Raw genomic sequence first — 17149 nt, 5'->3', positions numbered from 1 at the left:
CATCTTCCTGTAGAATTTTAGTTATTTACAGTATTTCAGGAATCTCAAATTTTACTAAAGCTTTAGTGGCTAGTGGGAAAATTAGACTTTCAGAAGTAACAATGGAGTACTTTTTAAATCAACCCTGACTGTTCATTGGAAGGACAGATGCTGAAGCTATAGCTCAAATACTTTGGCCACCTAATGAGAAGAGAGGACACACTGGAGAAGACCCTGATGCAGGGAAGGATTGAAGGGAAAAGGAGAAGGGATGGCAGAGGATGAGGTGGTTGGATCATGTCATCGAAGCAACAAACATGTATTTGAGCAGAGTTGAGGAGGCAGTAGTGGACAGAGGGACTTGGTGTGCTTTGGTCCATGGGGTCACGAAGAGTCAGACATGACTTCATGACTGAACAACTTTTTTAAAATGCCATCAGAGCCTTGGAGGGAGTTCAAATTCAGTGCACTGGTTACTCAACAGAGAGAGAACTATTCCGTCTCTGTAGTTGGATAAAGGGGAACAGGGATCTAGAAGGGGTCTTCAAAAAGTTTCTGCACGTTTATATTTTATAAATATATTTTATATATTTTTTGCTGATGGCATTAAAAATTTGGTACAACGCTGGGAAAAATGCATTGCAAAGGAAGGTGACTATGTAGGAAAGTGATGTAAGTTGTTTTTGAAATTCTTAATAAATAGAGTTTTTAAAAAGTGCAGAAACTTTTTGAAGAACCATTGCATAATGATAGAGACTGATGCCTGAAAAGAAGGGCTAAGTGGCAAAAAAAAAAAAGGAGAGACAGGTCTTAAACTTTGGGATGGACCAGACTAAAAGTTCACCCATCCCAAGAAATGTCATGAGTGGAAGTTCTTGCGGGGCACGGGGGTGGGGGGGGGGAGGATTCCTGCTGGTGGGTGCAAACACTGGATCCAATCTGGTGAGTGGGGTTCCAAAACATGGCAACCCATCCTGGGTGACAAGCCACGGTGGGCTGGCATGCTGCCTGAACCCGGGCCACTTCCTGCAGGGACACTTATTTGGGGCACAGCTTTTAAAATTAGACAGTTTCAGATCAAGCACTGAAACTGGCACATGCTGATGATGCCCCGAAGGAAAAAAAATGGCGCACTTACTCCACAGCCTTTGACCATTCAGGTGGTTCTTTCAGGGTCATGAATACACAATTCGTCAGAATAGTGAACATAATAAACATGCTGAATAATGTTGGAATTAAGTCAAGGAAGACAGAACGAAATCTCCTCTGGCAGTACAATTCTATGCATGTTTACCCAGAAGACATCCCACTGAACTCAGTGAGATGCATTTCAAGGTAAGTTGCTATGGGAAATGCAGCCTAAGGACATACAAGCTCTTAGGATACAGAAGGCAGAATCCAATGGGATGCTGAAGTCCCTGCTCATTCTCTTACATCCCACCAATCCTGTGGAGCAAACGGCCCCCAGCACTTGTGCAGTGGTGATTCAGCCCTTGCAATAAGGGGGAATGCTTGTTCACAGAAGGAGGTGGGTCAACGGGCTCACCCGAGGGAGCTCTGCTGACTGGCCTCCTTCCAGAAGCAAGTATTTGAGCTGATTTCAGGCCTTCCCATAGGAAGCACCAAATCCCCCTTGCGTGTGGGGTGGGTCCTGCCTCTCCAGCAGAGCTGGCAGGGCACAGTGCTTGCAGGATGCAACAGATGTGGTGGGGCTGCAGTGGGATTCTGCCCCAGCTTCCAGATGTGTGTTTCACAAGTTTGTGAATGGTATCCAAATAACACCTAAAAATTCAAGATGAAAAATATATGGTGCCACAAAAAGATACTAATGCTATGCTACTAATCATATAGGGCTGGATCCAGAGTTTATTATGCCAGTGGGAGCATCCCGGAGCAGAGTCCTACCCAGAATCCTCCAGCTAGCAGTAAGTGAGAGGTGGCTTTTCCAGTCCCCCTTCTCTTGCAGGCTCCAACATCCTGAGCAGCTTTTCAGGGGACATGGGGAGCTGTGGGAAAAGAGGAGAAGGCCAAAGTCTCCTGATGACAGGAGACTCTCTATCATGAGCCAAGGTTCCTCCCATCACACATCCAAAGCACAGACCTTTCTTGCAAAACATTCTTTATTGACCAAAGTGTTTTACAAAAGCACAAACACCCAGTATCTCTGAGCATGCACAGAGTGGTTTGTTAAACCCACTCTTGTATTCACTCCAGGAACTTTCCTTCTGGGCATGCCTGGGCCTCATCCCTTCAGAAGGGCCTTCAGAAAACAGACATGTCTCCCGTCTGCATGCCGATCCTCTAATTGGGCTGCCCTCCTCCACCGATGTTGCATCATGGGGTCAAGGGCTACAGTTCCCCCTGCCGCATCTGTCTCTGAGAAACTCCTCTGGTCAAAGCTGCCTCCTGTAATTGCTGAGGACTAGTAATTCTCAGAGGCGGCCTGTGTACCTGGGGAGCCTGGCCTTGAGGCAAGCCTCTGTCACCGCAATGTCTGAAACTGGCCCACTTCCCAAGGCCCCTCCTGCTCCTGCTCCTCCTCCTCCTCCTCTGAAGTCCCGCCGAGGGGCTTGAGAATGTGTGCCAAGGGCACCCATCCTTCTCACTCTCAACACTCTTGGTCCATGGGGGGCTTTTGGTTTTTCTCAATCCAACCTGGAGATGTTGCAACCATAATTTCATTAATGTATAATTTCATTAATGTTCATTTAATTAATTTCATTAATGTTGAAACCATAATACTTTCATTAATGCAGAGCTTTACTTTCCTAATGGCATCACTTGAAAAAGGATATGAATGAACCAAAATCTTTATAGAAATTCTTCTAACAGTACTGAAAGGACTGAAGATGTACAAGGCAGGTGTGGCACTGAATCTGAAGATGGTCTTCCCTTTATTCAATACTATAAATGTCTACAAAGAGGGAACAAAACACACAGGTCAAACATAACTGCCTCGTTGCTTTGGCTTGCATTTAGACCCAGATCAACTCTCACGACAACGCTAATGCTTTCCCACTCAGGGCAGGCATCAGCCTCGCACTCCTTCCCCTCTGCTCCCACTCCGCGTCAGAGAAGAGGGCAGAGATTCCCTTCGGGGCACTCACTTCTGCAGGAACTGCGCTTCCCCCCGTAATGGTGGCTGCACTTTGCTTGGACCACAGAGTGGCATGAACTGCCATTCCTTCTTTGCCTCCTCACCACCCTCTGGTGTGGACAGAAGAGGAGATGGGACACATCCACTTCCATTATTGTTGTAAGCCGCCCCGAAGCTTCGGCGAATGGGGCGGCATAAAAATGTTTTAATAAAATAAAAATAATAAATTTTAAACTGACTGTCTGAATGAAAAACTGCTTAGTTTAAGAAATGTTTAAACCACACTGCTCTTAAATCAAACTTGGAAGCTGGCTGCATGGAGCTCCACGTTCCATTCAAGCAGAGGTGTTCCCGTCGAAAATTGTTTGAGTCATTTAAATGGTTTTAAAACTTTGAGTACTGAAACATTTTAGGCAGTATTTTATTGTATTTGTGGTCTGTTTTTATTTATTTAATTCCTCTGTGGGCCTCTGTGGGGAGCTTGATCCATAACTGGTGCAGGGAGGTCACCACTGGGAAAGCCCTTCTTGTTCCCACCATCTGAGCCTCTCTTGGAGGTCTCAGTCAGAGGCAGGCCCCAGAAGTTGATCGCAGTGTCTGGGCAGATGAAGGTCAGGTAGGTGTTCCACTGGGTCTCATGGGCCCAAGCCATGTAGGGCTTCATGGGTTGAAACCAGCCTCTTGAATTGGCCTCAGAAGCATCTAGACAGCCAGTGCAAGTGGGCCAGAATGGGTGTTATTTGATTAGACTGTTTGATCCCTGTGAATTGTTATAAAATGCCCAGAGAGCTTTGGATAATATAAATCATTACCAAGCTGCTATCTGATCCCAGTTTACTTTAACTAACCACAGTCAGAACAAACCACAGTTCCCACGTCAGCCCACAATCCCCTGCATGTTCCGAAAGAGAGAAGTCCTGCAGCTCTCAGCATGCTGGCTGAGAAATGCTGAGCAATGAGGGCTTTTCTTCTGTCTAAACATGCATGAAATTACACCCTTAATGTTGCTCTTTTGACATCTTAACATTCTTGATCTCAATGTGCTACAATTGTGTTGTTTAACATTGTTTGACCCTGTCCTGATGCCATTCATGATAAATACGTAACATAGCCAAACAGTGCATTATGCCATGATTATTAGTTGCTTAGTTGAGGTTTTTCTTGATCAGTGATGGCTTGCATTTCTAACTCCTTATCCACAATCTTTTAGGGTGCCTGCTCAAGAAGGCGGTTGTTGTTCAGTACTCGGAGCAGACCCTGTACCATGAAAGAGGCGCTCAAGTCCCAGTCGGGCAATACTTACTTTTTCATTTGCATAGTAATGGTCCAGATCCTCCAATGGCTCCGACACCATTCCTGCAGGGATGTCCCCATAAATGAAGGGCAAAGGCTTCCCAGCCTCCAGGTCAGTATTTGGCTTTGGCTTGCTTTCTTCATTGTCCTCATCCTTTTGCTCCTCTTCAGTCTTTTGCTTTGCCTTTTCTTCAGCAACCCTTTTCTCAATTGCTGCGAGGGACTCCTTCGTGAATCGGAAGAAACAATCCGGTCCTGGTGGTGCAAGCAGCACTTGGGCCATCTTTTCATTCTGCAGATTTTGATTACTTTTTAATTCTTATTAAAAAATGACCTGTGAGAGAAAAGCATTCCAAAGAGTGGGAAAAGGCAAGTAATGACAATAAAAATGAGGGGAAGAAAGCTAGAAAAAGAGAACGCAACAAACAGATCCTCTTGCAGCTAAAATAAGCACTTTGCGACAATACAATTGAGATTTTTCAAATGAAATTAGGCTTCTAGAGGCCACTGAGAGTCAATGGGACATGGATACTTAACTTCTAATTAGCTCCTGGCGAAATCCCAAGCTGACATTTTCTGTTATTGAAATGAGACTTAGCAGGTACTCCCAGCACTGATCTTTAAGCAAGGACTTCAAGCATTTGAACCATGTGGGCTGATTCCATTCAGTCGTCATTCATATGATAGGGAACCAGTACAAAGTCCTGCCTAATATTTGCACGTACAATTGGAAATGAGAGCTTTTGGATCATTCAAAATGGAAAAGTGCAATAACCCCCCCCCCACATTGACTTAATGACAATTAACAAATAAACGAGGCCTCTTTTTATTTCCTGTTGACCAGCTCCATGGGCTGCTCATGAATTCTCATCTAGCAGCAGCCATTCCAAGGGACATTCATCTGCTCTACTGAAAGACCTGCTTTCATGAGCTTCTTTTCTCTCCAAACTTTTCATTTTCAAGCTGATCACTGTAAGAAATTGAGTCTGTTGTGAATGGAAATTTGTTCATTTTCCTCTTCCCTCCTCATCCCTTTTTTCTTTTTATGTAACATCTTTTTGATAGTAAGCCTGATCTTACATAAGCTGCTCTGGAAGCCTTTCCAGCTGAAGAGAAGGGATGAAGGAATGCCTTGCCTGAAAGACAATCAAAAGGTATTTTTTACATTCTCTATATTAAACATAAATAATCAATATACCAGGTGGGTTTTTCACAGAACAATGCTCTTCTCCTGTTCTCAGACGCTTGGACTCCTGGGGAACCCTGCATGTCCTGAACATAAGGAAAAGCATGTACTTGGCAGGCAGCAAGGACTTGGATGCCAACCGTATCTTTGGTATTAGAGACACTGGGTATTTTGCTGCATTTGTAATTTTCCTTGACACAAGCAAAGACATGGGTTGATTCCCACAGATGCAGTGAGAAAACCACAATGCACAGTACTTGCTTTACTGCACTGCATTAAAGGCGCATGGAACCTTTTATGACAGTGGGGATTTTTTCCCCCTATCCCAAATAACAGCCATTGGATTTCCAATCCAGACTGGAGCTGCAGAAGGGGAAGAAAGGGTTAAAGCCACGCTTGTACTATGGTCACAATCCAGATTGGCTCCCTATGCATCTACTGGCTTAAAAAAATCCATGCACATCACTTCTAATTGCGTGAATGGCAATTCATCTAGTCTGGCCTTCATTTGTCAATAGGAAATATATTTTATTAGTATATTACTTGCAAAGAAATCAATACTGTACTTCAACTGCAGTCCAGTGTGCCCTTACTTGGGAGTAAGCTAGAGGAACAGAATAAGAATTTCTCCAGTTGTACTGAACATATGCTGTGCTGACGTATGTTTTTATATATGCTGTCTGAGACTGGTTTCTCTGTTTTCTGATTGTTTTTAAAAGAGACTGTGTAAAATCATCCAGCAATCTTGTCTTGCCAGCCTTGCCAAATTCTAAATGCTTCACCGAGTTACAATGTTCTCTAGCTTATTTCCACCCTCCCCCTCCCACCTCTAGTTCACACAAGCTTTTCTTGAAACTATTTTTCTGCAAGCTGCATACAGCTCTCTTGCTTATGGAGGAGCTGACCATGGTTCTGAATCCAGAAACTAGGCAAAATCATTAAAAAAAAACAAACCCACATTGGACAGGTGTTAATCAGAGGGTACTGTGACAGGGAGAGTATAAATCCTCACCTGATGTAAAGGACACAGGTATGGTTACCTGGCTGCCAAGTCACCCTGGCATTTTTGACTCAACCCTCAACCTGACAACTGACAGTGCCAACTCCAACGGATAGAAACAGGTGAGAAATAGAGACTGGGTGACTTTGGGCCAGTCACTGACCCTCAGCCTAACCAACTTCACAGGGTTGTTGTGAGGATAATATAGCCGGGAAAAAGGTGGACTATAAATTTAAACAAAGAGACAAACAAACAAACAAACGGTGGGAGACTGCTGCCTGCATGTAGGCGTACATAAAGCAAAAAACAGCCATACACAATTGCTGCGTGTGACAAGAGTGTGCTATGCTTTTTCTTACATGGAAGTATTTTCTGCAGTGAAAAGCACACATAAACTCATCCTTAGTGGGCTGTATCCCGACAAAATGAGCAACAAAAAACATCTTCGGCAGTTGCATGCCTGCAAGAGGATCTGCAATTACTGATTCTACATTCTCCTGTCTTATTCTGCTTCTCAGCAAGCTTAATTCCTACTCAGAGTCTTGCTCCCATCTTCTTGAAACCTGCCTTTGCCCTCTAATATAATCACAGATACCAGAGAAAGCATCAAGATGAAAGCAAGGCCTTCACTTTATGTGACAGGAAAATATAGAAGAGTGTTTTCAATCTTTTGGTCTTCCTGATTGCAGCAGCTGCTTCTTTCAACCTACAATAAATCTTTGGTCATTTGCATAACCTAGAATACTTGTATTACCTGACAGCATCATTTCTAGGGAAATGCTCTGTTGCTAATGAGTCATCTTGAACAATGTGGCAAGGCCTCTAGAGGCAGGCCCCACCAAGTCTGCACTCTTTCATCACCTCAGCCCTATAAAACAAAGTATACATGGAATGCCAGCCAGATGTCTTACCCGACATATATAACATCCCTGCCACAGAGCTGATTGTTCCTGAGTAAGACTGAAGTGCTCTGAAGGAAAATGAAATACAAGTGTCCAAAAACATCCACTGCCATTTACACTGCAGCCCTACTGATCTGGTGAGGACAATGTTTTTTCTTTTCTGCCCCAACAATGGAAATTTTACTTTAAACTCAAGTAACAATACAACAAGATTGCGAAAAATAAATTTATTGATCATGATCCTTAGCATATCGTTGATATGCTTGTATTTTACTAATTTAAATAAGCTAAGCTCACTATCTCATGAGGAGAAAAAAGTGTCTGCTTCTAATGAATGCTGCTTGGTTGTTCTAAGAAGCAAAAGACATCGCTGTGCAACTAAACTAGGAAGAGCATAATCCAGAGCTTTCTTCATGGCGTTCACATGCCTTTTTCTCTGGAGAGTTATTTGCTCAGAGATGAGGCGGGCAGGCAATGGGGAAACATGTGAGGACACTAAGCAAGACTATTTATTTGCTCACGACGTGCCCAGAGCATTCTAGATGCAAGGGCTGGCAATTACTGGACAGAGGCCTGCAAGGTATTTTGAGCTGTCAGCAAGTATAGCAGGATTTTAGTTGAGTGTAATAATATATTATTTACCCTGATGAAGATATGTTGAAGCTCAAAAGGTGCTGGGACAAACTTATCACATGGTTGCAAGCACTAGTGACCACTGCACATTATGTAGGTTTGTACTGCCAAAACAGCCATTTTTTCATCAACCCCCCCCCCCAAATTAACAAAATAAAGGCAACAAAAAGAGCATGCAGAATAATATTATAAGGTCATTAAAGCAACAGAGATATGCACTATTAACTCTTAGTCTATAACAGACATATCTGCAGAACACCAGCACAGTGACCTGTTGGAGTTCAATACCTAAGGAAAGAATAAAAAGACAATGTATATCATATATAAAGGGAGTATATGCAAATTTGAGCACGCCTGCATAAACAATATATAGGCAACTGCACTTGGTTGGAATCTGATAAAAAGTTGAAGGCCTTTGACTAGGAAATTAATGGAAACTAGGACACCATATTATCTTTCTCAGAATTGGGATTCCTTGTTTACTGCACTTGCTGAGAAGGTTTACATCCTCATTAGTCTCTCAGATGTTCTAATAATAATAATAACAATAATAATAATTTTTTATCCAACCAAAGCTCTTTGGCTGCATGCTTTGGAGACTTCCAAGTACACTCATGACCCTGTAGCTGTATATAACTGTTTAGAGAAGTCTTTAGCAGGATACAGGGTCATTAGGTTCAAAAAGCCATTTTAAAATGAATACAAATGAGTGGTGATGTAAACATTTTATTTAGATTTTTAAAATACGGTTTGTTAACCCCCGCAAACATGTTCCAGGATCAAGAAATTTATATAAGTACATGTTTTCTATATTGGTACCCCCAAGCAGATGAACAGCATATATTGCATCCATCCATCCATCCAAAGCATGGTGCAGCTGGTGCCATCTTTGCATCCTCACCTTCTGACCTCCTATATTTTTGCTAGATGGACTTTGCAGCCCATCAAGCAAGGGCATCTTGGAGGGGAGGAGGGGAAACTGGAGAAGGCTCCAGGATAAATCATAGCCGGGTCTCCCTGGTCCTTCCCCTCCTACCTGCAAGAACTTGCCCTTTCCTGGGCTGTCTGACCTTGGAGTGGCAGCTGGTGCAGTTCTCTCCATGTCCTGGACTGCCACTCCCCTCCCAGCAAGGCTGGAGCTCTATCTGTGCCTTTGGAAGGGCAGTTCCAAGCCATTCTACAGCCCCTGGGATGCCCACTGTGGGACCATAGAATTACTCTCTTATACAATTCATTTTATTATCTTCATACTGCTTTTCAACCAAGCAAAAGATTCTTAAAGCAGCTTGCAAAGATACAGAGTGAAGCCATCAAATGCATTATTTCCTCCGCGGTCATTCACACAGGAAAATGTCTCCACTGCTTCCTGCAGTTTTGAATTTCCTAACTTGCCTGTTTCTAACAATATTCCACTCCCTTTATTAGCCATTCTCTGTCTACTGGGCATTTTTTCCAAGATCGGACTGTGGCTCGGATATTGACTCCCTTCCTGGGGAAAGGAATAGCTGGAACGTTTTGAACTGCAGGAAACATCAAATAAATTCAGAGCAGTGTGGCAGTAGCCCAATGAGCCACAGAAGGGCCCCCATCTGGGCTTGAATAGCAGTGTGTGGAATCTTGCGTACAAGCATGAATCAAGCCTGTATTAGCAGGTAAACCATCCCCATGCAAAGTCCTGAGCTTGCTTTGCCTTTCTGACAGCATCACGTTGCAAAGCTCACACATCTGCAGCTTTTCCATGACAGCACAGCACCCTAAGTGGCTGCCAGTGACCAGCCTCCTCATCATTTGGGACAGAGTTTTCAGAGCCCAAACGCTCCAAGTGGGATACGGTGACGCAAGCGGTGCTTGTTGTGTCTACTGCCTGATGCCTAAATTACAGAAATGAAATTTAAGCAATTCGTGGCAAGCTCCCTCCAGTGGTTGAGCCTGTTGTGAGGGTGCCCCGCACATTACCATGGCAGGGCAGGTAGCAGGGATGTCGCTTGCTCCAAAGCAGCAATTAGAGGAAGTGCTCTCAAAGGGATGCTTTCCCCAGGTGATCCGGCACAGGCTGCACACGGCTCATTTCAGCCAGCACCTGGCCTTTTCCCATCTCCCAGGGCACACTTAGTTTACATAAAGGGGCCCCGTCCAGGGACTCAGCAAGGAGGAAGAAATGTTGATGTGTTCCATCATGGTGTTTACCTTGCAGCAGGTGGCACTGATGTGATTCTCTTGCCATAAAAGAGATGCAAATATAGAAGGCCAAGCCTAGGAAAATTTGCAGTCTGGGGCTGATGCTGATCATAAATGCATGGCACTCTTTAAAAAGTTTGCCACCCCTGTTCTCTATGATGTAATGTAAAGAGAGTGCCAAACTGCCAAGTCACTTGCTATGGCTAAAATCATTTGCATGCTAAACAGCAAATAAGAACTATTGAATGAATTAGTGAAATTTACCTCTCCACAGAGCTACCTAATTGGGCAATAAATCAGACACACTAGTTTTACTTTAACACTATAGCTCCTCTTAATTTACTGTAAACTAGATTATTTTTCAAAATGCCTAACCAGTAATCATAATTCAGGGACTCATTTTCTTTCTATGTTTTCCTCAACTACATATGCATAATTTTAAATATATATTTTACTAATCTTAGCTTCACTAACCATAAGTTCAGTCTTCAAAAAATCTGACGGCAGCCTCCAAACATCTGTTGCTCAGAAACGGATAACTATGGCCAGTATACGCTCTTTTCTTAAAGGTGCAACATACCTTCAAAATATCTTTTTTCCCTGAAAAATGCATAGGATTCTGCCCTAGGAGCCATAGCCATCCTATAGCTCCTAGACATCATTGGTGGGCTGCAGATCGTGTTGCACTCTTGGAAGGGAGTGCTGGAGTTACATCCCTTTCCCTTGCCTCCTCACAGCTGGCCTGCAAAGAGAATGCTCTCCAGGGTCAGAAAAGCAACCTCAGAGAGGGAGAAAGGGAGGATTTCAGTAGGGGAGGAAACCAGCAAGGGTCAGATATAAGTTATCCTGAAGCCTGTTCAGCCTCCTTGCCTTCCTCTCTGAGCCACTCCAAGAAGATGGGCCAGAAAGCTCATCTTGTGAAAAACGCAGGGTGGGAGGACAGGGAGACAAAGATCTGCATGAACTCGGATGAAACATCCGAGTTCAGCCACTTTTGATCTTGAGGGCGCAATCAATGGGATTCTTTCTTAGTGTCTTGAGCTGCAGCTAGGATGAATAATTGGTTCACACTTCCCAAGCTCTTCTCCTGGTGTGAGAACCACAGCGGGGTCTTTTCTGTAATAATGGGTTAACCAAAGAAGCAGAAGAACTTGTTACTAGCACTTTCTGTCTTAATGGAATAATAAAGCCACCTGCTCAAAATGATTCTGTCCATGGATAGGAGACACTATTCAAAGAGTCACTGAAATATGGAGCAGGAAAGATGCTCACACTGTCTCATTTCTTTTGGGAAGGGTTCCTGGACAACACTTTACTGGTGGGATTGTACCTGGGGGAGGATGACAACTTAAAAGACCAGGGTGCTGGCTCTCCACACCCCTCACTAAAGGAAAAGGTTACAAGGATGTTTAAGGGCTGGCCACACAAACGGTGTTTAACCCAAGAGCTTAAGCATGTACTCGGAGAGGGGAAAAAACCTGCAAGATTCCCTTCTACCTTTATCTGCATTTTCCCATAATGAGTGAAGGAGAAAGGGAAAAAACATTTTAAGCTTGAGAATGGTCCTGGTTTTAATCCAGGAGTGAGGTTTTATCTAATAGTCCCACTATTATGTCTTCTTTCACCTTTATGGAAATGCCTCAGCTGCTTAAAATAAAGTTATCAGTTCATCATCACAAAGCTTAGTTTTAATTAAATTACCCACTAGAAGGCAACCAGCAAGCAACCTTCCTGAAAGATAAGACTCCATTGGCCAACTTAACTTGCCCTCCCCTGAAAAAGCCCTAGCAAAATCCACCTTGTGATTCTTAGGTCCAAAAGGAATGCGGGAGGGGGGGGGGCAGTGAGAATTGGACTTTGATAGCTGCCAAAAAGATGTTTAATATGATATAGTCTGTACCTTTAGATGGCAGTCAGACCCCATAAATCAGTATTATGGAAGTGAGCAATGTAAAGAAATCTTCCGATACAAAAGAATGAGAGGAAAAAATGATTTCCATTATTGTTTTGAGTTGGAGGGTGAGACATTAGGAGATCCTCAAAACATTATCTCTGTAGCCAAAATCTGATGGATTAGATTTGTACCATTCCCTTCTACCAAAGAAATGGCACTTAAAGCCTTTTACAATTATAAATGACACTTGATCAAACAATAATAAATGCATGTATTAAAGCACACTGAGATGCCCATCCATAAAAGAAGAAACATGACATCCAGCTCAACATCTTTCAGGCCCAAGCTCTCCATGTTCCGTGTCCAGCTATTGGGCTTGGCATACAAACAACCCATTAGGTATCTGTTTTGTATCTTCATTCCTTCTGCTCTCAGGCTTCCTCTCCAGCACAGACAACCATTTATCAAATGCCAAGACATCGACGCAAGCAAGATGTTCTTGCCAAGAAGAGGCCTGCAATGTCCTGCCCACTTAGGAAGATTTCACTAAATCACAGTTCGACAGCACTTCTGGGTGGGTCAGGACAGAGGAATAATAAAAACATTGCTGGGGGTTGTTACAGGATGACTGCTGCACCAAGCGGCCACTTGCTTACTGGGGAATATTTCCCATTTGATTCCCTTATGTTATGTTATGTTATTCGCGTAGTCATGCCTGACCCATCGTGACCCCATGGACAACATTCCTCCAGGCTCTGTTAATACCAGAAAACTAAATTTGAAGGAGACAGGCCAAGCCCAGAAAACTCAGTTTTGCTTAGGTTTCTATTAGGCTGCCAATGGCTTTTTTTGGGCTCAATGCTGGTTTTAATTTGTAGAGGCCAAAACAGTTTAGGACCTGGCTTGCTACAAACCAGTCCAGTCATTAAGATGTGCAGGAGATCCCATCTGAGAGCACCTCCGAGACTGCTTGCTGCATACACGTGAAATATCTGGGAACCCTCCATGAAAGAAATTAGGAGGGTAGGTACTCGGAGGAGGGCTTTCTCTGCGGTGGCGCCCAATCTATGGAATGCGCTCCCCAGAGAGGTCCGCCTGGCACCGTCGTTATTTGTTTTTCAGCGCCAGGCGAAGACCTTTTTATTTAAATGTCTTTTTAATTGTTAATATTATTTATTTATTTTATATCTCTGGCCAGGTCGTCTCAAATTATATTGTTTTTATACTATGATTATTTATTTATTGTTGTGAGCTGCCCCAAGGCTTCGGCGAATGGGGCGGCATAGAAGCTTCCTAAATAAATAAATAAATAAATAAACAAATGGGGTTAGTGGGATTGGGGGACAGATTACTTGTTTGCCAGGCCAACCTAGCCAGAATCATGACACCTTTTTGGGTTATTTTCACTTTTAGTACAGGCGGTGATGGGGGTCGGGGGTTAGGTCAAATCACAAACATGCAGCAGCAAAAATACTTTGTCCCTGCTCTTAAATGTTCCTCTCAGGATTGGAGTATATCAGGATAAATTAAGGCATTAGGGTGTATTTTGGTTGAGCGCTTAGAAACTAATTTCATTTTAACAAGAAAGCTGTCTATAGGAAATGTTTTGTCTCCAGGCACCTGCATGATAAATATTACCACTAAACTCTGCTGCCTTTCAACGCACTCAAGCCAAACTGAGTCTTTTGTTGTATATACAGCTCAATTTGAAGCTGTATGTACACTCACATCAGTAAATACCACCATGGACATCAATCTTTCTGATTGTTTATAGATCCAACCAAAAGAAAAGCTAACAGACATCTAGAAGAAATTTCTGCTGCTTTATTCAACAGTGTTTAAGTGGTAGCTTCAGGGCTCAAATGAGCTACAGCTTTTGAGTCTCAAGAGACATGGTAGCCAACAATTAGTGCAGAATCCTCAGAGCCAAAAACAACATTGGATAATGGAATTTGATAAAACAGCAAATACAGCCAATTAACAATTAACAAATAATAATTTATTAATCTGGATCACCAATAATAAAATCAGAGTATTTGTCAAAGAAATAACGGCATCAGGGGATGATGTGTTCAGAGCAGGTTGAAATGAGCTTCACATTCCCTCCCTTTAGCAGATGCACAGAAATGGTTGGAAAAGTGTTAACCAGAGGGGTCAGAAGAATTATACACAGCAATCATATTTTGCTTGGGTTAAATTTCTCTCATATTTAAAAAAGATTTGCACTTAACTCTGAAGTAAGGTTTGCCAGGGCTTAGATTCTGAACATCTTCTGAACACTAGGACTCAGGCTTTGGATTAGGTGCATCAATAAACAAGAATGTGCTTTTCAGCATTTGCTTTCCCTCACCACACATCTGGAAGTAGCAGGTGGCTTTTAGACCAGGAAGCATGTTCCAGACTCACTTGGAACTTAAAAGTTATCATTTTATAGATTAAACACAAATTGAACAGCATGGTAGAGATGCTGAAGAGAATTACAGGAAGAATGGAGGAGAAGAGGAAGCCACATGTCCCAGAAAAAGTAAATAAAGGAAGCAGGATGCTGTAGGTTAGGGAAGAGAGGTTGATTGGGCATCAGATAGACGCATCCCTCCCATGTGTGTTGCTTGGTCCTGAGGCTGCAACAAGCGGGAGAATGATTTGAGAATGAAGCCATTTTAGAATGAATCAATTAGTATAACTCTTCCTAGAAATAAATGCTGGCCAATTATTTTATTGCTTAAATCAGCCTTCCAGATGAGGTACAGCTTCCAGCATTCCTGATCACTGCCCTGCTATTTGGGGCTGATGGGAGTTGGTCCAAAACTGGAAGCCATTAGGTTGGAGAAGGCTGGTTTGAATCTTATAATGGACATGTTTGCTAAATTATTTTCATGTACAATCCCTTAATTTTTTAATTTAATTTTACATTTGTATGCTGTCCCCTACTTCAAGTGGGGTCTCTGAATAGCTTGACAGTGTGTATATTTTCCTCCTGCTTCTAATGTTTTAGATTTACCGCTACAGGGTGTGAGCTGCAAACTGAACAGCCGAGGCATTTAATCCCACTTTGAACAGATGAAACAAAGAAATCACACAAGCCATCTTCAAGCATTTGCTCCTGCAATGGTGAGGGAAATACCCAAGCCTGTCTCTGGCCTCTCTGCAATGCCGGGTGTCCCAGCCCCGCTGCTCCCATGTAGGAAAGCCTTCAGGTTGGGCTTCCAGTGCGTTGGCTCAGGAGCACCGCCAGCACACGCAACATCACCAAAGGGGGGATCTTGCCACGGATATCCCCCAAGGCCTCTCCATGCCTTTGGAAGTGAAGAGGACTACTGAAACATTTCAAGCAAGTCTCCTTTTGGCTCTCAAGCAGTTAAGGGAAGGTTTCACAGTCACGCCCCTCTTCTTTATCATGTCCCAAACAGCACTGAATCCATGCTGCACTGAATCCACACTGTGTTGCATAGGAACACAAGACCAATTGCACCAATCTATTGCATGGGAAGCTCGGCGTGATGCTTTACAGAAAACTAATCTATAGCTCTTTTGGGCACACAGTTTAGGAAAAGCATGTCAGGGGGATCCCAAGTGCCATGAGCAGAAGAGAACGGTGTAGCAGTCCTTTTTGGGCCCCTCATGCAAGCTGTTCTCTCAAAGGCAGCAGACAGTTTGCAAACAATATTTGGATCCTGGACATGGCCATTTAAAATCTTTTTTAATGATCTGCAAAGGCTTGTATTCATGTTTCAAGGAATGATTTATTACAGTGCCCTCATCCTGCTTAAACATATAAACACATACATCTGATAAAGACAGTAAGAATGACACTATCCAGTTCTGTTATCCAGCCTCACAACGGGTTGCATGCAGAAGAAGACGGCCACAATATATTTTATTCAAAAACAATTTCATTTAAAAATATTTGCTATCCATAAATAATTTAAGGCAATGTGGTTACTCTAAGCTGTATCGTGCAGGAACAAGATTCGCAAAGATACAAGACTCAGTATTTCTGAATTACTAATTGACATGAGAGCTTTGTCTATTGTGACAGACAAAATCACCACTTTTTATTATCAGAAGTTATTAGTTCTTCTTAATTGGCATGGTGGCTATAACAAACCCACCTTTTTCTTTCCCTTTAAGAAAACCTATTTATATTCAGAAACTATCCCTGTCATTATCTAGGAGAAAGAAAACCACACCTGAAGCATCTCTGTCAAATACACAAGAATATAAGAGTTGTGTAACTCAGCCTTCTGCAACCGGGTGTACTTTAGATGTGTTGTACTCCAACTCTCATTGCCATAAGAAAGAAGTAGCAATAGCCTGCTACTGGGGATGATGGAAATTATATTCCAACACAGTCGGAAAGCACCAAATTAGCACCAATGCAGTTGGAAAGCACCAGCTATGCTTCTGTATAGCCTGAAGTGCCTGATCTGGCCTAATCTTGACAGCTAAGCAGGAGACAGCCTTGATTAGAATCTGGATGGGAGACCTGAATCCTGCATTGAGAAGGGACCTGGACCTGATGGCCTTCTAGGCTCCTTCCAACTATAATACTCTATAAGGAAATACTGGTCTGTATATCCCAGCATTTTCTTTGTACCGAGGCTTACAGAAATCCAACAAGAAGGGTACAAGTGTAACAATACCCTCCTACTAGTGTTCCTGATCAACTGATACTGAAAAGTAAACAGCTTCTAATCCCAGAGGTCCATACAGCCATCATGATCAAGAACCTCTGGCAGCCTTATCCTTCATAAACCTGTTGAATCCCTTTTAAAATAATCCAAGCTGGTGCTCATCACTGCATCTTGTGGTTGCAACTCAAAGTTTATGTGCGTGACAAAGCATATGAATCCTCCAGCATGAAGTTTTATGGGTTCCTGTATTATGAGAGGGAGAAAAAGCTTTAGCTGTTCTCGTTCTTCACAGTGTGTATAAATAAATGTACACAGTGCTGTCCTATCCTCCCTTACTCACCATCTTCTAAGCT

General features: G+C 42.9%; 1 protein-coding gene across 1 annotated transcript in view; it reads right to left on the bottom strand.

Annotated features, from left to right (window-relative positions):
* The window catches only part of LOC123017117 (sodium channel protein type 2 subunit alpha-like), a 92539-nt gene that overhangs the window by 48376 nt on the left and 27014 nt on the right, over nt 1-17149 (bottom strand). Inside the window, exons 2-4 of the mRNA XM_044418256.1 lie at nt 4380-4703; nt 2775-2893; nt 1118-1207 (exon numbers count right to left, since the gene is read on the bottom strand). Coding sequence (XP_044274191.1) covers nt 1118-1207; nt 2775-2893; nt 4380-4652 — 482 coding nt within the window. The 5' untranslated portion in view covers nt 4653-4703. The remainder of the gene's footprint in view (nt 1-1117; nt 1208-2774; nt 2894-4379; nt 4704-17149) is intronic.

Source organism: Varanus komodoensis, unplaced genomic scaffold, assembly GCF_004798865.1.
Source record: "Varanus komodoensis strain SLA01 unplaced genomic scaffold, ASM479886v1 scaffold9, whole genome shotgun sequence".
Classification (NCBI taxonomy): Eukaryota; Metazoa; Chordata; class Lepidosauria; order Squamata; family Varanidae; genus Varanus; species Varanus komodoensis.
This window is presented reverse-complemented; position numbering and strand designations above follow the sequence as displayed.